Raw genomic sequence first — 23,005 nt, forward strand, 5'->3', positions numbered from 1 at the left:
ATCATTTTGGTCTGTTTTAATATTATTTACGGTAAAAATAATTTATTAAAAATATTTAACTGAAATTGATATCCAGTTTTATTTCATTAAATCTTTGTAAAAATTGAAAAAATTTTGTGAGTTTAAAAAATTTAAGAATAAATTCATTTTATTTTCGTGATCAATAGATAATACAAACTTTGAAATCAAAACTTTTGTATTAGGTGAACTACTTCAAGTCAGCACTTCAAGCCAGCGCGGCTGTGCGGTATGCGTATCTGACTTGCGTTCTAAGGGTTTAGGGTTCGATCCCCCATGCGTGCGAGATTTTTCGTTCTTAGTTTTAAGTGTTAAAAGTACAATATTTGTTCATGTGTAATATCAATTATTAAATAATTATTAAATTAAGTATAAGTGCAAAGTAAAAATAATTAAATATTATGAATTTAAAAAAATAAAAAAATTTACAACACAAATTATTTTTTGTAAAATAATTTATTAAAAATAAAATAATTTAATTAATATAAATGATAATTATTATTTTAATTCTTTATTGTTAATAATATTTTATATATTCTAAATAACATTAACTATTATTGGCTTCACATTACCTGTTCGTGGTAAAAATGGGAGTAATAAGCTAATAAGGATGAAATTTGCATTGGAAAGCGTGTTTTAGCATTTTGTAAAAAAGTGAGATTTTAAGTCCGGATGAGTACTTTGCCAGTATTATGCCAGTATTATTCTAGTACTACGTTAGTACTGGTGAGCGGGACAAAATCAGTACTGGACAGCGTTACCAGCCAGGGTTGGTCCACTACTGGCCCAGTACGGCAGTCAGTACTATTATACTGACTGGCAGTGTTGGGTCAGTACTATGCCAGTGGCACATTTCTACTTGGGCTATTTTAGCACCAAACTGCTTTATCCTTTATTAGTATGCAATTTCGTTTACCTATTAAAGTATGAAATAATGCTTTTTTAGTTTAAAGTAAGTCCATACTAAATAAGTATAATGGTTATACTCTTTTAGTAATAGTGACGTACTTTAAAAGCATAAAGTTGATGCCCGCGAAGTACGACATATAGTCTACCTAAAATAGCAAGAGCTTCTTCCTTTTTGGTGTATAAATTCTTGCAACCTGCGTTTTGGCCTATATCGATATATCAATGGTTGGAAGGAGAAGGAGGCGTGGCCAAAACGCAGGTTGCAAGAATTTATACACTAAAAAGGAAGAAGCTCTTGCTATTTTAGGTAGACTATATGTCGTACTTCGCGGGCATCAACTTTATGCTTTTAAAGTACGTCACTATTACTAAAAGAGTATAACCATTATACTTATTTAGTATGGACTTACTTTAAACTAAAAAAGCATTATTTCATACTTTAATAGGTAAACGAAATTGCATACTAATAAAGGATAAAGCAGTTTGGTGCTAAAATAGTTAGTTTGTTTTTTCCGTGCACTATTAAAAAAGATAAAAATCAAGGTAATTTTTATTTCGATCCTTCCATCGATTATTTTCATTTTGGTCTTAAAATAACCAGAAGAACTCCCTAAAGAATATCCAAAAGAAAATGGCGATGTTCATTAACTTTTGGGTTGAACTTCATCCAAGCTCACCGTGAAATGATATGCATTACTTTGGCATAATTAAAGTTATTCGGTGGTAACTGGCTTCTATAAAAAGATTAATTTCTTGAAAGTTTATGAAAATCAAAATTAGAAATAAATTGACTCGAAAAAAACTGCGATTATTTGGATGAAATAAATTTTCTTCAAGTTAATTTTTTCTCAATAATTTTTTTCTTTTAGAAATTCGCGAAAAAAAACTTTTATTCAGAATTATAAAACTTGAATGTATGTATAGAATAGGTATACAAAGAATGTTTTCTTAATGACAATTAATTATTATTATTCTATTATAGTTATTCATACTATAACTTCCAGTAGACTAAATAATTGTATTATTATTATTATTTCATTTATTGGAACTGATTGTTAAGTGGCATACTTCCAATTTTCGACATATAGCATTATATTCAAAAGGCTACCTTCCTCTTTGATCTTTCAGAATGTCTATACAACTGCATAATAAATAAATTGAACTGCAGATTGAAACGTCATGGATAACTTAATCCAGAAACATTAAATCTTTACATTATTTATCCTTCACTTATAAAGTGAAATAATTTTAAAATTATCATTAATAAAATAAATTCCTATAATTTTTATTTTAAATTAATATAAAGAAAAATTTCAATGATTCTTTGAAAAACTGGTCTCAAACATGTATGTCATTTAAGAATTTAAAATTAGGTTCTTATAAATTCAAAATCTGCGAATTATAATAATAATAATAATAATAATTTATTTTTAATTTTTTAATGTGTATATATAAAATACCTTTAATTGAAATAATCTTCTTTATTTCGAGTTTAAGGAGTTTTTAATTCTAATTAATTATTACTTATTAATCTTATCTTATTTTAACATTATAACGCATCAACATATAACTATGTTTATTTATATAATTTAATGTAATTATCATTTATATAATTGATATTCTTTGTAAATTTATTCAATTTATGAGCCAAAAGTTTTGAACGTTCAAATGAACAAAATTTTTTTTGCAACTTCTTTAAGTACGAATTTTATTACAAAATTTTGTTTTAAATATCTAAAAAGAAATTATTATTTTAATAATTGTTTAATTTACTGTTTTATTTTACATTTACATCATAATTTTTGATAATTTATAAATTCAAAAAAATTATTTTTTTCATTTGAACGTTCATGTCACTTTCCCAAATTTCCTGACAAAAATGTTTTTTCCTTGTCATTTCCCAGACAAGAAAAATTTTCCTTGACTTATATGATTTGTATATATAGCTATATACCCTGGAAAGTTGAATGAACAGAAAATGTCAAAAAAATGTCTTTTTATTATGATTAATGAAATTAAAAGTCCGGAATGGAATGTTGAAAAATGATAAACCTTATCAAATGATTAATAATATTTTGTATATTATAACTGATTTTTTAAGTAGTACGTTTTTAATTTTTAAAAGTAAAATTTTAAAATTTTCTAAAATTTTTCATTTAGTACCAATTTTTTTAATTTTTATAAATTAATTTTTTTTTAAACGTAAAGTACTGTGTAAATAATCCTTAAAAATTTAACTATTATCATCATCTTTAAACATCTTGGAAAAATACAACAACAAAAATAGTATAAATGGATTATAAACGTTTTTTGAATATTAATTATGTCTTGATTTCTTATGGCCGTATAATAATTCCAAAAGATGCATAAACATTTTATACTATTTTAGTCAGTTTAAGTTAATCATATATACATTTTTATGATTATGATAAATATTACAAAAACGCTCATTTATATATAGTTTTGCATGTGATGCTTTGGTTATTATTATTATTATACTTTTGAATATTTTTTTCAAAACATAATTTTAGACTTCAGTGCATTAATCCGAATGATTTTTATTTTTTTAAATGTAACCTCCATATTGAATCCGCCATTTTGAATTTCAAATAATTAAAAACTAAATTGAAATCTAAAATTTACGCACACGGAGAAAAATTATTATTAATTAAATTGTTAATATATAGAAATAACAAATTTGATTTGTGCAACAAATTTTTTGTTCGTATAAAAATTCGAAATTATTGTGATTACAATAAAACTGTTGATAAAACAAAAAAAAAATTATTTTCACGGAGAACCACTTTCTAAATCTGAATTACCCAGGCAGAAAAGGCGGAGGTTTACCGATGTCTACGACCGGTGTGTCACCGGTCCGGTCGTAAAGTCGGATATATACCGGTACCGGAAAAATAGTGCCGGGCCGGATGATAAATGACAATTGGCAAAGTACCGGGCCGCCGGTAAATGTGGACATGAACCGGTGACAATAACTGGTACCGGGCCGGTAGTGGAAAAACCACCGACCAGACACAGGCCCGGTACCGACATTGTAGTCCGTTTTCACACGACTAAAGTATTTATGCCGGCAGTAACATTAGTACCGGCCCGGCTCCGGCCCGGTACCGACATTGTAGTCCGATTTTACACCACCAAAGTATTTATGCCGGCAGCAATATTAGTACCGGCCCGGGCCCGGCCCGGTACCGACATTGAAGTCCGCTTTTACACCACCAACGTATTTATGCCGGCAGTAACATTAGTACCGGCTCGGCGTCGGCCCGGTACCGACATCAGTGTCCGCATTTTTAGCTTCTAAGTATTTATGCTAGCAGCAATATTAGTACACCTTAAAAAAAGTAATCTTCATTCTAGAGGATTCCTCTAAATGTAATGCATATTTTCCTCTTAATTTTGGTATCAAAAGTAATAATCTTATTTTAGAAGGATTTTCCTCTCGAAAAAATCCTCTTAAAGGAAGAATAATATTCTAATATTTTGACAAGTTGAAAATAACCGTAATACACAGGTTTTGAATAAATTATTAGACAATAATGGTTATGTATTGATAATAAAGTACAGTTTTGACACATTGAATTAAATGTTGATATCAAAACCTCAACAAAAAAATTCCTAGTGTTATTAATGCCTAGAGAACCAATAATTTTTTTTTAAATTTGAATAATATAATAAATATTTAATAAGATTTAATTATTTACATTCAAAAAAGGTAAATTATAATAGATTCCTAGAATAAAGAATGAAATATTGGTTTTTAATTAAACATTTCTGAAAAAAATTTCTTGTTGTTTGCTGAGCATCAATACATTAGATTTAATTACAATAATAATAAAAAATGCTATAGCCAGTTGCAAATATCAAAGAAGTTCGACGCAAATATTTAAGAAAATTAGTAAGAAATGAAGATTCATCGAGAGGTTAAATTTTCTGTATTTATACCTCCATTCAATATATCCACCCAGATTTAAATCATTTAGTACATCTTCGAATCTCTTTTCCATTTTTGTCTTTCGATTTATAAGACAACACTATTATGACAAAATACGAAAATTGACAGTTTCGAAAAACAAAAGCGCAAATGTCAAACAGGAAAAAAATGTAATCGATATCATGTATTTATTTTTCCTTTTTTCAAATAATTATACTAAATTTAAACAGGAAAATCGTAATTGAAGAGGAAAATGCAAAAGTACTCCTTTTGTCCTTGTTCCATTACAACAAAGAATAAAAATATTCTACAGTGAAATGGAATATTCGTATTTTAAGAGGAAATGTTCAGAGGATTTTAGAAGAGGAATTTTCCTCTAAATTTAAGATTACTTTTTTTTGGGTGTACCGGCCCGGTACCGACATTGTAGTCCGCTTTTACACCACCAAAGTATTTATTTAAAAGAAAGAAAATTACTTGTCTGATACGTCTTGAAACAAAGGTAAGAAACTTTCTTTTATGATTCGTAAGTATATGATATAAGTATACACTGGAGTCTCCCAAGAGAGGACTTCTGAAGAGAGGACTAAGTAGTGACGCGGCGCGGTAAGGAGTGAGGGGGGAAGAGATGGGCGGGATCAGAAAGAGGAACGTGAACTCAGGAGCGTTTGTTTTTAGTGTACCTTTCTCGCGTAGTGTTTTACATACGTAACAGAATGTATTCTGTTAAAAAAAACACATCTCTGTGATACGATATACGGCCCTGGAGTGTTTACAATTTTCGGCGTCAAGGACGAATTCCGTAGAGAGGTCCAAGACTCTTTCTGTCCTCTCTTCGGAGACTCTAGTGTATATAAAATTATTTGTATTCCGTTTAATAAAGTTTGAAATTACCCGCAGTTATAGTTGATAAGCTCACTTTGCAGTTACTTTTCACAAGCAGGTTTAGGTTAGTGGATGTGGCATCGACTTTGCAGCCTCAGGGTCCGGAGTTCAATTCCTTGTGTCTTCAAATTTTAATTAATTGTTTATGGTGTTTTTAATTATAACTCTGTTTCAGCATTCTATATACTGATATTAATTAAGAAATAATAATGATTAAATTAATAATAATACACATATGTACATAATGTAATAAACAGATACCATGCCAGCATTACGCCAGCAGAAAAGTGTTATAATGTTTTTATTTTTTTTTGTTTAACCGGACCGGTACCACACAGGTTGTTTATTAGTACCGGCCCAGAACTAATAAACGATTGGGTCGGTTATTAATCGAGTTATCATTGTTGACTGGACCGGCTACAAGCCGGTGTGAATGTCGATACCGGGCTGGTACCTAAACTTCCACTGCCCCAGTAATTCGCCGGTCGTGTTACCGGTTTTAAATCGGCATTAAAACAGTATTTATGAGTACCGGCCCGATACCGCACCGTTTGTTTATTAATACCGACCCGGTACCGAACTGGTTGAATATTAGTTCCGGCCTGATGCCATACCGGTTGTTTATTAATACCGGCCCGGTACTAATAAGCGACTGGGCCGGACATTAATCGAGTTATCATTGTTGACTGGACCAGCTACGAGCCGGCGGAAATGCAGGACTTCCGCCGGTACCGGCAAGTCCGCCTTCGACACCGGCCCGGTACCAAACCGGTCGTCGATTTCTGTCTGGGTAGTAAAACTTTTAACTAATTTGAATTAGTGACTCACTTTTTGCTTTTGATTTAGTAAAATTTATCTAATTCAAAAGCAAAAAGTGAGTCACTGATTCAAATTAATTAAAATTTTTACTAATTGCAAATTTAAAAAAAAATTTAATTTCATTTTATAAGCTTTAAAATGTGTAAAAAAATCCAATTATTTAAAGTTCAAAAAAAAAATTGAATGATGAAGATAAATTAAAATTTATTCATTCTATTTTAATTATATATTAATATAGAAAAACCACAGTAGTGCTTTTTAAATATTGAAAGAATAAAGTGAAAGCATGGCTTATCTCTCTTTTGCAATCGAAAGAGTTTTCAGTTTATGCCAATTTATATAGGTACCTATATATATTATAAGAAATTTCTTTCTTTCTACTGATTCATCTACCTTAAAATATATCTGATGAATGAATAAATTATTTATTTTAGTTTACATTATAATGTTGTTTGACTTTGATCTTTATAAAATACATATATAAGAGCGTAATATAAAATATTAAAAAAATAATCAAAATTATAAACAATACAACATTTTTGCATATACATAATATTTACAAATGTTCTTTTTAAAAATTTTCAAGAACAAAATTAATAGAATATTTTTTGCAGTGGAAATTTTTTAAATCAAATTGAAAAACAAGAAATTCTTTCTTTTTTTTTTTTTGAACCAACCAACAAGTCAATAAAAATGTTATTTATATATAATGAATGTGCCTATAATTTATTCAAATATACAATATGAAAAAGTTCATTAATTCTATACAGGGTTACTGATCATTATCGAAATATGTCTCTCTCTCTATATATAAGAAAGTAAAAATAATTTTGACAAAACTTGAATTAATTTTTTTTTTTTTTGCATTAAATAATATATGAAATTCAAGGAAAATTACTCGTCTTGTTAAATTTATATCTCGTTTTCGATTACGCGTAATTATATACACAAAGTGTTTCCTATTTAAACAATTGACAGTTATACACTATACCATATACAAACGCTTTTAATATAGTTAGTATAAAAATTCTTAGAATTGTAACATTTTTAAATAATTACACATTTGAATATAATAATAGTATATGTATGTTGTTGAAAAAAAAATTAATTAATTTTCACACATTTCTTAATTACACACAGAGAAAAAAAATTTTATGAACATAAATTAAATAAATATATTTTACGACTCAAGGAAAAAGTGACAAACAAACTAAATAATTATTTATTTTCTTCCAGTGAAGAATGTTTCCTTTTATAAAAGTGTCACTGTTATATTAAGAAAATATAAATATTGCAAATAATAGTATAGTATTATAATAATAATAATAATAATAATAATAATAATAATTGCACCTTGCGAAATTATTATTTAAAAAATTAATATTTAAAAAATAAATTTCTGGTTAATTTTCGTTATTAAGATTAATCATTTAATTTAAACTGAAATTGTTTGTAAAATCTAAATTTGCAAATTATTATTATTATTATTATTATTATAATAATAATAATAATAATAATAATAATAATTGCACCTTGCGAAAAAACAATTTATTTGATTCAAATAATCGGTTACTTGACTATATTATCAAATACATATTTACTTGAACCAAAATAATTTTTATTTAAATTAAATAAACTATATTTGAACCAATAATTTCTGTATTTGAATCAAATACCATTTAATTGACTCAAATAATAAATATTTCATATACAAATAAATATTTATTTGATAATAGTCAAGTAACCGATTATTTGAATCAAATAATTTTTTTTGTTTCACTGCAATTTTTACTTAATTTCTTTAGTAATATAACATTTTTTCTTCTTACTAAAGTTTTATAGTGAAAAATGACTAAAAATTACTCTCTAAATCTGAATTAGTAGTTTTCTACTAATGAAAGAGTGCGTATTCGTTTACCAATTAAATTAGTAAAAGTTTTGACTAATTTGTAGTAAAAAAAACTACTAATTGATAGTAAAAAACTCCTAATTCATGGAGTAAATCGGTTTACTAATTTGAAATAGTAAAAACTACAGTTTACTCCATGAATTAGTAGTTTTCTACTATCAATTAGTAGTTTTTTACTACAAATTAGTCAAAACTGTTACTAATTTAATTGCTAAACGAATACGCACTCTTTCATTAGTAGAAAACTACTAATTCAGATTTGGATAGTAGTAAAAATTCTCACTAATTCAAATTTAGAGATAATAAATTATAAATATAAAATATAATAAATTTCTGGTTAATTTTCGTTATTAAGATTAATCATTTAATTTAAACTGAAATTGTTTGTAAAATCTAAATTTGCAAAATTCAGATTAAAAAATTAATTTTTAGTTATTTATAAAAATTCTGTAATATGAAAAATCTGTAAAATTAAAATTAATTATTCATATTTTATTAATTAATTTAATTAATCAATTTTGCAACTTCTTTAAGTACGAATTTTATTACAAAATATTGTTCAAAATATCTAAAAAGAAGTTGTTAATTTAAGGCCATGTGAGACAAAGACACTTTTTGGTAGTTCCAAGTATTCTCGGAAATAAGAAGAAATTTCGGGTTGAAATTTTGAGGAATGATAAAAAAGGGTTGAAGGAATTGGGCCGTTCTACTTATTTACTGTAATTGAATGCGAAATAATTAAAAAAAAGTAATTAATAGTGGAATTAATAGGTTTTTGTTATTTCTTTGAGCGTCCACTAAGTCGAATTGGCGCTAGTTCCTGGACCACTGATACATTCACGCGACGTCTGTGTGTACCCCCGCCATGCTGACTTCAACTTTCCTTCAAAAATGGGAATTTTCAAACTTTTATTTTTAATACTTAAACGAAAAATTGTGCTTCAAACCGAGAACAGCGCCATTCTGAATGCTATTCTCTATCATATTTTACAAATTTCAACCAAAAATTCTTTACCATTTTAGAGTAAACTTGGTAATACGATACCATGTTTTTTGCATGGGGGTCACGTGGGTATTTCACACATGGCCTTAATAATTATTTTTTTTCAAGTTTTTTCATCCCTTAATACGAAAACTTTTTTTTTTTAAACTTTCTTAGAAACTATATGCTGTCCCCATTTACCCCAAATTTTATGAAATTTTCTAAATTTTGAGGTAAATGGGGACAGTCAATTTCATGCGTTTAAAGCTTATCTAAATTTTTTTCTGCTGCATAAAATTAATCCTGGGAACGTAAAAATAACAACTTAAAAAAAATAAATCCGCAAATATTACCTTTTAAAGGAAGAAACTTAGGTAATTTGTGAAAAATTGCGATTTTGTCCCCATTTACTCCAACTGACCCTAATTAATCAAATTAAAATTAATTATTTACTAATTAATCAGTAATATATTAAAAATTTTAATGGTAATTCTGTCAAAAAATAATTCAAACACGGAAAAAAATCTTTATCTGTAAGAGCGATATGTTTCTCTACAATAGCGAAAACTTTCGCTGTTTTAGTGAAACTATCGCTGTTCCAGGTGGAGATTTTGTTTATGTAAACAAATAAAAATTCGGCTCAAAGATAATTCTATCAAATGAAAATTCTAAAAAATTAATTTTTATAGGCATTATTCATGCGTCTTTATTATTTGAATCAAATAAAAGTTTTTTGCAGTGTATAAGATTTTCTTTTTTTTTTTGTACACTTTTGATAAGGTGCAACAATTTTCAATTATTCCGTTTTACATTCACGCAGTGGTAATAATATATAGAATCGCAGTGTATATATGACGGGAAAACAAAGAAATAAAATAAATTTCTCTGCATAGCAAACAATAATAATTGTTGTGTGCAATAAGTATACCCACGCGGTTATTAACACACGTTACACAATGGATGAAAACTGAGATATTTACACACAACCATAACACCACTGCTCCTTTTTTTAACGTAAATTTTCTGTAAGAGCAAAAAAAAAAAAAATTTTTTTGTTTTGCATTCAGTACATTAAAAAAAAGTGAAATTGAATTATTCATTTTTAAATTCATATACTACTTATATATGGGTCAAAATTCTTCAAGTGATTCAATGAAAAAAAAAAATTTTTAATCAAAAAATATTTAAATTAAAAAAAATTTTAACTTTATATATATGTTTATGAAAGGTTTTTTTTTGCTCTTTTTCGAAAGGCGTGAAAGATTTTTAAAAAAATTCGAAATCTAACACTTTTTTTGAAAATCAAAAATATGTTTCACTATTTTTTTTCCGAAAAAGGACCTTTTTTATTTTTGTTTCTTTTCTCTTAAGAAAAGCATATACAATACTTTTAATACACAGAAATGAAAAAAAAATGTTTTTTCTTTGTTTTCAAGATATTAATTAATTATAATTAATAAAAGTTAATAAAAAAACGACAATTTTTTTTTGAATTGAAACTATATTTTAATACAAAAGAAGAAGAAATAAAAAAGGTTTTTTTTTAAAAAAAAAAAAAAAAGCAAAAATATTTTTGATTTTCCCAAAAAAGTGTTAAATTTTGAAATTTTTTAAAAAAAATTTACAACATTCAAAAAAGTAGAAAAAAACCTTTCGAAAACATAAAAGTCAAATTTTTTTTATGTTATTGTATGTCACGATTTTTCAAAAAATTCACTGTTCACATTTTTTATTTTTAACCATTTGAGAAATTTTTGCCCCATATATATATATATATACTACTTTTATAAGATAATTATAATATTACGAATTTTCATTACCGTTTCTACTTTCACTTTTTCTAATTCTCATTCGCACTTCCATTTCCACTTTCACTTTTTTATTTTCATTACCACTTCCACTTTTTCTAATTTTTATTCCCACTTCTCTTTTTCTAATTTTCATTCCCACTTCTACTCCCATTTTTTCCACTTCTAATTTTCATTAGCTGTTGCCATTTCGACTAAAACTCTTTCTAATTTCCATTTACACAAGCATTTACACTTTTTTTAATTACCATGGATGGAAATTAGAAAAAGTGAAAGTGATAATGAAAATTTAAAAAATTAGGAATGGAAGTGGGAGTGAAGATATAAAAAAGTTGTAATGAAAATAAAAAAGTGGAAGATGAAATGGGAATGAAAATTGGAACAAGTCGAAGTGAAAGTGTGAATAAGAATTAGAAAAAGTGGTTGTGGCAATGAATATAAAAAACTGGAAGTGGAAATAGGAATGGGAATGAAAATTAGAAAAAGTGGAAGTGAAGTGGGAATGAGAATTAGAAAGAGTAGAAGTGAAAATGGAAGTGCGAATGAGAATTAGAAAAAGTATAAGTGGAAATGGGAATGAAACTTATAAAAAGTTTAAGTGGAAGTGGAAGTGAAAGTGGTAATGGGAAAGTAGTGGCAAAGTTTCTGTGAAAATATATTTTAGAAACTCTTAATTTTTTTATAGGTACTAACGTTAGTAACATTAGTAATGTTAGTAACATTAGTAACGTTAGTAACGTTAATTTTTTCACCTGGGACGCAACGTTTATATATAAACGATTTTTAAAGAAATAATTTTTTAAAATAAAAAATTCTATAATTTTTTGTCTAAAAAATATTTCTTGTAATTTTTATTAATCAACAAATTATAAAAAAAATAATTTTTAGGCAAAAAATGATAGAATTTTTTATTTTAAAAAATTATTTTTTTAAAAATCGTTTATAATAAACATTGCGTACTTCAGCTTCGTTAATATTTTCGTATGTGTGTGTATTTTATCTCAGTTTCATTATATTCTTTTAAATTCATTCATTTTTAAAGAACTCAAGAGAAAAAAAAGTCTTCTCCTCATAAAAGTTCAAAAGCCTGTATATATATCTTGTATACACTTTTCGCAAAGTCGTCGCTTTATGAAGTAGACAAATTAAGTTCATTATTTCATGAAGATAGTATTAAAAAAATTATATATATGAGGCATTCTATTTCAACTCGTTCCACCTTCAAAAGACGATCGCTAGCAGAGCGTTTTTCAAGAGATTTTTATTATATAAAAAAGAAAATAATCTTATAATGTTATACACTATTTCGAAAGAGAATTTAATAATCTTTCGATTGGTCTTAACATTTTTTTAATTTTCTCACAATTTCATACAGAAATCTTGATTTGAAATATAAAACTCATGATATCTCAAAACATCCCCCCTTCAATTTTATTTTAATATATATGAAAATAAAGCTTAGTTTTTCTAGTTTCAAATTCCGTTTGGTTTATCATGGACATTTGTGAGGATTTTTGGATAACAGTGATTCAAAATATTATGTGTTTTTGAAAACTTTGACACGAAGTATGAAGTTGAATCCTATCCCGCATTCAACCTACGTCACACACGAATTTCATTGTTTTGAAAAAAAATCGCAACCTATAATAATAAAAATTTTCTGTAAGGGGATTAATAATATCGTATTTATTTTAATAAAATGCTTTTAAGTGATTTTTAAGTTTAAATTTAAAATTACTCACCAAATTAATTTTTTAATATTAAATGCAATTATTATTGGAGGAAAATTTTAAATAAATACTTTTATTTTATGAAAAAAAAGACATTTTTTTGTAGGTTAAACGAAACATTTTTTATTTCAGCAAAAATTAAACACAGAAGAATTATAGTCCTTGAAAAAATACTAATTTTTAAATAACAAATTTTTTTCTTTATTTAGTTTTGAAAAATTTACTTTCCTCGGACGAAGAATATTTTTTTAAAAGCATTTGTGTTTCAGAAACAGGAATGAAGGTGTGATATTTTTGTGTTCCTGAAATTGTTTTAGATTCATTAAATCTTTTTTTAAGAACTCTTGCTTAAAAATCTCAGAAGTACAAAAAATTAAGAAAATTGTTCTCATATAGCAACAATTATTATCACGGTGCAAAAATTCGCAATATTGCGTATACTAATATTGCTTTTTATTTGTTTCTTATAAATAATAAAAATTATGCTAATGATAGATAAAAGCTATTAGAAGATTAAATTAAAAATATTTAGAACACATTTATTCAAATTATTTATTTAAAGATAATTATTGTATAAATAAATAAATATTTCAAATAAATTATTGTACAGGTTGTGATTTTTTATCAAAACAATGAAATTCGTGTGTGACGTAGGTTGAATGCGGGTTAGGATTCAACTTCATACTTCGTGTCAAAGTTTTCAAAAACAGATATTTTGAATCACTGTTATCCAAAAATTCTCACAAATGTCCATGATAAACCAAACGGAGTTTGAAACTAGAAAAACTAAGCTTTATTTTCATATATATTAAAATAAAATTGAAGGGGGGGTGTTTTGAGATATCATGAGTTTTATATTTCAAATCAAGATTTCTGTATGAAATTGTGAGAAAATTAAAAAAATGTTAAGACCAATCGAAAGATTATTAAATTCTCTTTCGAAATAGTGTATAACATTATAAGATTATTTTCTTTTTTATATAATAAAAATCTCTTGAAAAACGCTCTGCTAGCGATCGTCTTTTGAAGGTGGAACGAGTTGAAATAGAATGCCTCATATATATATATATAGTAGAGTGAAAATTTTTTTTTTTCACCTCTTTTTTAGATACAAAATTTTAATTTTCACTTAAATATTATATTTGGTAATAATAAAATTATTACTTTCAAACTAATTAAAATTTTGTTTCAACAAATAAATATTTATTTAGCTCTGGGACAAATTTTTTTATTTAATTTAATTATTAATAATATTTGGTTCGAATAAAAAATTTATCTGGGCGTAAAAATCTAATTTGTATTATTAGTAGTAATATTTTAATTATTAATTATATTATTATTATTTCGTAAATAAATAAATAAATAAAATTATTATTATAGTATAAAAATTAAATTAATTAAAAATTATTATTAGTGAATAATTAACATAAAATTATGATATTCATAGTTCCTTATATGCTTAATAAAAATTATTATGTACAAGTACATTTTCCTTGTGAATTTATTGCTTTATGGAATACTTCATTTCTTTTTAGACATTAGGTCAATATTTATCGTGACGACTAATTATGTACTTTAAAGCGGTTATTCCACCTTTGTTCTATATATGTACATATATATTAAATAAGTATAACACTTGAAATTTAGTTGAGCTTATATAATTTTCATATGCATATGCACATCAAACAAAACTAAATTACAATTTCAGAAATTTCTCAAATTTTAACTGCATCACTATATTATTATTATTATATTCTTTGGTATTCATTAACAACTGTTTGAAAATTCAATTACACTTCAAAATTAACATTATTAACAAATTATACACATTCAGATAAATTTCTAATTAGACATGAAAATTCAACTTTTAGTAATTGTAGAATTCAACAAAATTTATCGTACATATTTGTTCAAAAGTAAAAGTAAAAAGAAAAATAAAAGAAAAAAAGTTAAAATTATTCATTAGACATTGGTGAAGTTCACTATACGTTTATGATTAACGATTTAAAAAAAAAATTTCTGTGTAAATTATAATTTTTTGTCTATAAAAAGTTTTTGCAACACTTCTCGATTTAACAATATTTTTAAATGAAAATTTTGCAAGCAAAAAATTAATTATTATTATTCGAATGAAAAATATTTTTTTTTTCCAATCATTTTGATCATATAAATGTTGTCAGCTCCATCGACGTAAAATTTGTTGAATATTGAAACAATGTTTAATGAAAAAAAAACATTTTTTTAAATTTTGAATGTCTAAATTGAAATTAAAACATATTTGTAAAAAAAAGAAAAAAGTGGAATAACATTTAAATATTAACTAACAGAAATTCGAGAAAAAAAAGGTATTATATTTTTTCGGCACGTACGAAACTTTTTTTTACCTACGCAATTTATGTATAAAATCAAAAATACTTTAAAAATGTATATTTTAATATTCAAACATTCAATCAAAAAAAAAACATTTATTTTTGTACAATTTAAAATTTTGATTATTTTCCGCGTAAAAAATTTTCAATCGTTGAAAATATAAAAAAAAAAGACATTAAAATTTATATACATTTTTTTAAAAAATTCTTTAACAAAATAAAAATCTTTTAAATTATTTGAAAAAAAATTTACATCTACATATGTATATATAGGAAATATTCATGCTACAATATTTACAATAACAGTTATTCTTTTCTCCTGCGCGAGCAAAAATCGAAAGACGAAAAAAGAAGCGGAAAAAGAATGTAAAAGAAATAAATATAAAAAGACACAAAAAGGAGCCCCTTCGCAACTGGAGCAAATATCAAGAAAAAAAAAGTTCTATCTAGAAAAGAATTCATACAAAAAACAATAATAAAAATTGACTTTATATTTATACTATTATGACTGAAAATATATGAATGAAAATATATATGAATGAATGAATTTGCATTTATGATTTATCGATGGATAAAAGATCGTTTAACAATTGTGGTAAAGGGCCTATATCCTAAAGAAGCATCGAAACCGGAATCGTGGGTATCAGGTTTACTATATATATATATGTTTGATCAACTTACCAAGCAAGATGAAGCTTTATAATCCTCTTTTTTTTTAACTTGTCGTCGGCTTTTTTAGTCAAAAATAATTGCACATAAAAAATTTTCAAAACAATGACTTTATTTTCACTTTATTTGTTTTTCGTCACTTTTTCTTTTTCTCAAAAGAAAAGAATATTATTACTATACTACTCCACCTCGCCCAACACCGGCCCCTGGGGTCAACAAACAACGACACAATAGTTAACGTTTCGTATACTATACATGACTCTCGCCCTTTTTCACGTTTTCTGAATCCTATGCAGCAGGTGCATTTGATAATCTACACACACACACACACACACATACATACACAAGAGAGAAAGATAAATATAACAGAGAAACTTGTGTGATATTTAAAAAACACACACGCTCGTTTAATTTGAGAGTATAAGCACAAGTGTGCGTTTAGAGTAATGCGCTGTCACAGACGCATAGGGAATCAAACCGTCTTACTCGAACCGATGTTTACTACTGAATACCGCTACCGGGATCACCGGGTGTAGAAAACTACAGTACCAAAACAGAGATGGGTCGTTTTCACTTCACTGTTGGGTAGCAGCTTTTGTTTCAACCTTTTTTTTTTTTTTTGACATAAAAAAATATTCCCATATCTCGAATTTCAATGTTCTGTCATAAATTATTCTTCATAAATCAAACTCGACATAAATATCTCTCATATATAATGATTTGATAGAAATTTTACCAAAACTCATTACAGGCATAAAATTCATTAGAAATCAAATGATTTGACACAAAATTTGACATAAAGTTGAATCCACAATAGACAATTTTTTTTTTTTTTAATCGATGCGCACTTTTTTTTGCATTGGCAATCTGAAGAAAGCTATTTATAGGTTAAGAAAAAATTGTCTATTGTGGATTCAACATAAAACTCGACACAAAAATAAAAAATAATAATAATATAATAATATCGTTAATAATATCTTAATATCGTTTATAAATTTTTATTTGGCATAAATCGAACATGGCATAAAACTCATTTTGACACTTCAATATCGTTTACAAATTCTTATTTGGCATAAATCGAAATTGGCATAAATCTCATTGGACATAAAACTTTTTTGACATAAATATCGTTTATAAATTCTTATCTGACATAAATCGAAATTAGCATAAATCGAAATTGGCATAAATCGAAATTGGACATAGAAATTAATTTGACATAAATGTAGGTTATAAATTCTTATTTGGCATAAATTTTTTTCCGTTACAAAAAATCAAACTTATGGCATAAAATTCACCGGACAACAATCCCACTTGACATAAATATCGTTTGTTATCAATCTGCTTTTTTTTTTGCATAATTCTAATTTGACATAAATTTTCATTTGGCATAAAACTAACATAGCATAAATATGATATTTATGCCAAATTAATTTTATGCCAAATAAAAATTGTACTATAATATTTTTATGTCGAGTGAAATTTATGCTTTATGATTGTTATGTAATGGGAAATTTATTACAAATGTAACTATTTTATTGACAAATACAAATTATGTTATATAAATGAGATTTATATTTCAAATGATTTTATGTCAAACGAGATTTTTGCCAAATATTGAAAAAAATTTATAAGCCACAAATAATTTGATATTTGATAATATAATATATTTATATGCTCTTTTTTGAATTGTTTGAATTGAATTAATGAAATTTTACTATTTTAATTTTGAGAAGTTTACAAAAAGGAAAATTTAACTAATCTGTGAAATTTTATTATTAAATAATTTTCAGTTAATTTGTGTTGGTGAAAAAATTTGTTCATTATTGAGAAATAATTAAATTCGACGAATTTGTCAGTATAATTTTGATTGGATTCTTATTTAGAATTATAGATTTTTTTTACATTTACAATTATTTTTTTACAATTTGAAACAATTAAAATTAATCGAAAACTCATTAGTTTTTATTGTACTATAATTTGTTTATATTGAGAATAAATATTATATTATAAATAACTGATTTTTTAAAAAAATTTGATCCCCCTGTATATCTGCAACCTACCTTACACTTACGATAATTCACTGATGTTACATATATATGTGTACATCTGGTTGCCTTCTCGTTGCTCAACAAAGTCGTTTAGTTGTTGCCTAATTTGTAAATTAAAATGTTTTTTTGAAAAAAGTGCTACAATATCATTCAGTTTTTCATTATTTGATTTGATTAAAAAAGCGAAAATCATATTTTTAGATACGACAATTTAAAAAAATAATTCCGACTTGCGCTGTTAAAAAAAATTGTTTTCTATACTGTGTTAGTATATATGTTTAGTGAATCTCGTTGAATGTTGACAAATACCTGTCTTTGACAAACAAATGGCATAAATTTACAGAAATTAACATTAAAGTGTAATTCTCAAATTAATAATATGGCTGCACTTAGTGGTTTCGTTGATTTCTTTCAAAAAGGAAAGGTAAGTGAAAAAAATCATTGTAATTTGTTTTTCGAGCATGATAACATAACCTCTATATTGTTGAAAATTTTAATTTTTTTTACATAATATATTTCAATTTAAAGTATTTTTTTCTTGATTTTGTCTCTAGACATTCAGACCTAAAAAGAAATTTGCCCATGGTACATTAAGATATTCTTTACATAAACAAGCACAAGCTTCTCTTAATTCCGGTATTAATTTACGCGCCGTCGTTAAATTGCCACCTGGAGAAGATTTAAGCGATTGGATTGCTGTTCATGGTAAGATATTTATATAAATAAAAAAAAATAATAATAATTTCTTGATAGGATTTGCTTTTTTACTTTGTGTCTATGATAAAAATATTCATATTTCTTTTTATGACAAAGCAGAAAATGTTTTAATTTATTAATTTACCTACATAATTCCAAATATTTTTATCTCTTATAATTCGTTCTTCCCTCTTTTTTTTTTAAATTTCATGATATGTATAAAATCACAGGCCTCGAATTATACGACTTTTTTCAAAAATACGATATTTTTCGAATTATTTTAATAAAATGCAACGTTTTCTCGACTTTTTTTTACATTTTAATACAAAATTTTTAAACAAAATACGTCTTTTTTAGTATACAATGCAGATCTTCTTTATCTTCACTAAATTATTATTATTTTTAATAATTTTAATGAAATTCTTCATAAATTCAATTATCTAAAAATATTTTTTAATTAAAATTTTTATGAAATTTAATAATTGTTTATAATTTTAAAAAAATTAGCAAATAAAATTACTAAAAAATTTTAATTCAAAATCACTTGAAATTTAATTATTTGCAAAAATTTCAATTATTATTATTATTAATGATTTTTCTAATATTCTTCGAAAATTCAATTATCTGACAGTATTTTTCAATTAAAAACTTTTGGAATTCAATTTTTTTATGTGATTTCTAATAAATTCTTCATCAACAGAAATCACAAAAAAATTTCTCACTTATAATTATTGTCTGAAATTTAATACAATCTTTTGAAATTTAATTATTTTTATAAATATATTTTTTTAATAATATTCTTATAAAATAATTATTCTCATTACAGAATTAATAAAATTAATTTAATATCTAATAACATTAATTATTTAAAGTAAAATATTCATTAATCACGAAGCTGAAGTACGCAACGTTTATATAAACGATTTTTAAAGAAATAATTTTTTTAAATGATAAATTATATAAGTTTTTGCCTAAAAAATATTTTTTTATAATTTGTTGATTAATGAAAACTACAAGAAATATTTTTTAAGCAAAATATTATAGAATTTTTTATTTTAAAAAATTATTCCTTTAAAAATCGTTTATATAAACGTTGCGTACTTTAGCTTCGTCATTAATCAATTAAATTTTGTTAAAATAAAAAAATCGATTTTTTTTATGAGCCAAAAGTTTTGAACGTTCAAATGAACGAAATTTTTTTTTGCAACTTCTTTAAGTAAGATTTTTATTACAAAATTTTGTTTTAAATATCTAAAAAGAAATTATTATTTTAATAATTGTTTAATATACTGTTTTATTTTACATTGACATCATAATTTTTGATAATTTATAGATTTAAAAAAATATTTCGTTCATTTGAACGTTCAGAACATTTGGTTCATTTATTTTTTTGGAATATAAATTTAATTAACTAAAACGACTTTTTTGTGCCTTAAAGTCAATCCGAGGCCTAAAATCATTGAAAATGAAATTAAATAAGTTGAATAAAAATTCAGAAAAATTTAATAATTAAATAAAATTATTCAGAAAAATAAAAAATTTCGAGTAAATTATTATTACGTCATTTTGATTTATAGTGTAAATTTATTTATTTAATTAAAAATACTTTTTACAGGGGGAAATAAAAATAATGAATTAAACAGTTTTTTTTGGGGGGGGGGAAATAAAATATTTTAATTTTTATATGTAGGTATTTAATAATTAAATAATTAATTTTTATATTTCACAGTGGTCGATTTTTTCAATAGAATAAATCTCATATATGGAACAGTTTCTGAATATTGTGATTCTGCGTCATGTCCAACAATGAGTGGTGGGGCAAGATTTGAATATTTGTGGGCTGATGGTGAAAAATATAAAAAACCAACAGCCTTACCGGCACCACAATATGTTAATCTTCTAATGGACTGGACTGAAAATCAAATTAATAATGAAAATGTCTTCCCAGTGTCGACTGGTAAAAATTTTTTTTTCTTATTATTTTCAATACAAAAATATAAACGGTTATATGTGTAAAATTTTTAATACTTAAACGTAAATTTAAATATTTACTCACTTTTTTACTCCTTTCTTCTTTTTTTTTAGATGTACCATTTCCGAAAACTTTTATTCCACTGTGTCGAAAAATTTTGACCCGTCTATTCCGAGTGTTCGTTCATGTCTACATTCATCATTTTGATCGAATAGTCGCAATTGGAGCGGTAATTAATTTTCTATTTATTTCTTTTTTTAATAGTTTTAGTATAAAATTTCACATTTTTAATTATAAGCAAAATAATTAGAAATTTTAAATAAAAAATACCAAACAATTACTTAAACTATTAAGTAATTGTTTAAAAAATTTTAATTACCGTCAACCGGGGCTAATATACTCAAAAAAAATCCAGTATAATGTTTTTTTTTACAAAATTAAACAAAATAAAACAAAATACATCTTTTTTTTTGTATATAATGCAGATTTTCTTTATTTCAATTATTTAACAAATTTTTAACTAAAATTTTTCTCTAAATTAATTATTTTTAATAATTTTAATGAAATTCTTCACAAATTCAATTATATCATAAAATATTTTTCAATTAAAAATTTTAGAAAGTTTAAAAATTGTTTACAATTTAAAAAAAAATCAGCAAATAAAATTACTAAAAATATCTTATTTGAAAAAGAAAAATATTTTATTTTTTATTAATTAAAAGTTGTAGCTGAGTTAAATAGCCCCTTGGCGAGTAGAATAGCCCCTATTGACGATAGTTTCTTATTTCTATTAATTTTAAAACAATTGTCTTTTTTTCATACAGGAAGCTCATGTCAACACATGTTACAAGCATTTTTACTACTTTGTCACAGAATTTGAATTAATAAATCACAAAGAATTGGAACCATTAGCGGAAATGACTTCCAAAGTGTGTAAAGATACTACAGAAGTGACAAATTCAAGATAGTTTATTTTATTCAATCACTTTTATCATTGCAATGAAATTTATTATAGCAGTAAATGATTTTCTACTTGCTTCCTATGTAATTTGAAAATTATTCGAATTTTATTCGTATATAAGCCAATTACGACAATATTGAGAGGAAGAATTTCATTAAATTTTTTACAAAAGCATCGTAATTTATATAAAAATGGAAAATTAAATCCTATGTACATAAAAATTACTTTCAATTTTTTTTTTTTTTTTCATTAGCAATTTACTCCATTATGCATTAGATTCAATATTATCATTGTTGTTCTTTTTTTTAAAATAATATTTAACTTCTTGAAGTACTTACTAGATTTTAATTTAATTAATAATTACATTTTTATCTGCAAATAATGTAAAAATTAATTAAATTAGAATAAATAATTGTAAAAGTAATAATAGATGATAGAATTAATTTTTAGCATTTTTTTTTAAGTCTCGAATGATTTTAATATGAAATCAATTTATAGCTCATAATATGTATCGGTGTTTGTTAAAATATTTGTTAAATTTAGGAAATACGTTTTGTAAATGTTCTAGTCAACATTAAATTTTGTTCTATTTTTAGACAATTCTAAAATGATAAAACACATTCTTTTTTGTCATCTATTTTTTGGCAAAAAAAAAAAAAAGGAAAATTAGTTTGTTGCATAATATTTAATAATAAATTCATCACTGATTAATAAATTTTAATTTAAAATTTATTTATTTTTTATAGGTTTTCTCAATTTTAGAAATAATAAGACAAAGTAAATTAAAATTGTGTAATTATAATTTTTAATACAAAAAAAAGAAGTTACGCAACAATCTAATATACAATAAAAATTTGTACCTATACAAAAAAAAAACAGAAAATCAATAAAGCGATTTGATTTAATAAAAGATTTGTACATTTTTTAATAAAGATGACTTGAAAGAATTTTTTAATACTGATTTAATGATAGACAATTGTTTTTATTGCAAAAAAAAAAAAATTTATCCTTATCAAATTAACGTATAGATGAGTCAAATTTATTAAATTGATAAGCCAAATACAAATAGTGGAAAAACAATGAATGATTTAGTTTCTTTTTTACAACTCACATTGATGTATAATGCAAAAAAATAAAAATAATTTTACGAATTTTTTTTTTTTTTTGAAACAGATGCTTTATATATATATAACTTTTCTATTTTACATGAAAAATAGTAAAATTGCGAAATCATGATGTTTTAAGTTAAAAAAAAAAGAATTTTATAAATTACTCATGATT

General features: G+C 24.7%; 2 protein-coding genes across 2 annotated transcripts in view; one reads left to right on the forward strand and one right to left on the reverse strand.

The window, feature by feature from the left end:
* LOC127280847 (protein phosphatase PP2A 55 kDa regulatory subunit) overlaps nucleotides 1-16,547 on the reverse strand; it is an 82,983-nt gene extending 66,436 nt beyond the window's left edge. Inside the window, exon 1 of the mRNA XM_051304145.1 lies at nucleotides 16,060-16,547. The gene's annotated coding sequence lies outside the window, so the exon portion shown is untranslated. The remainder of the gene's footprint in view (nucleotides 1-16,059) is intronic.
* A 1,598-nt stretch (nucleotides 16,548-18,145) lies between these two features.
* On the forward strand, nucleotides 18,146-22,884 carry LOC127280883 (MOB kinase activator-like 3). Its single transcript, XM_051304198.1, has 5 exons — nucleotides 18,146-18,519; nucleotides 18,650-18,800; nucleotides 20,521-20,748; nucleotides 20,877-20,992; nucleotides 21,588-22,884. Exons 1-5 carry the CDS (start codon nucleotides 18,475-18,477, stop codon nucleotides 21,729-21,731), a joined length of 684 nt encoding a protein of 227 aa, XP_051160155.1. The 5' UTR covers nucleotides 18,146-18,474; the 3' UTR covers nucleotides 21,732-22,884.
* The last annotated feature ends 121 nt before the right edge of the window (nucleotides 22,885-23,005 follow it).

The sequence above is a fragment of the Leptopilina boulardi genome, unplaced genomic scaffold (genome assembly GCF_019393585.1).
Source record: "Leptopilina boulardi isolate dan_hultmark-lab unplaced genomic scaffold, ZJU_Lbou_2.1 LbouV2_255, whole genome shotgun sequence".
Lineage (NCBI taxonomy): Eukaryota > Metazoa > Arthropoda > Insecta > Hymenoptera > Figitidae > Leptopilina > Leptopilina boulardi.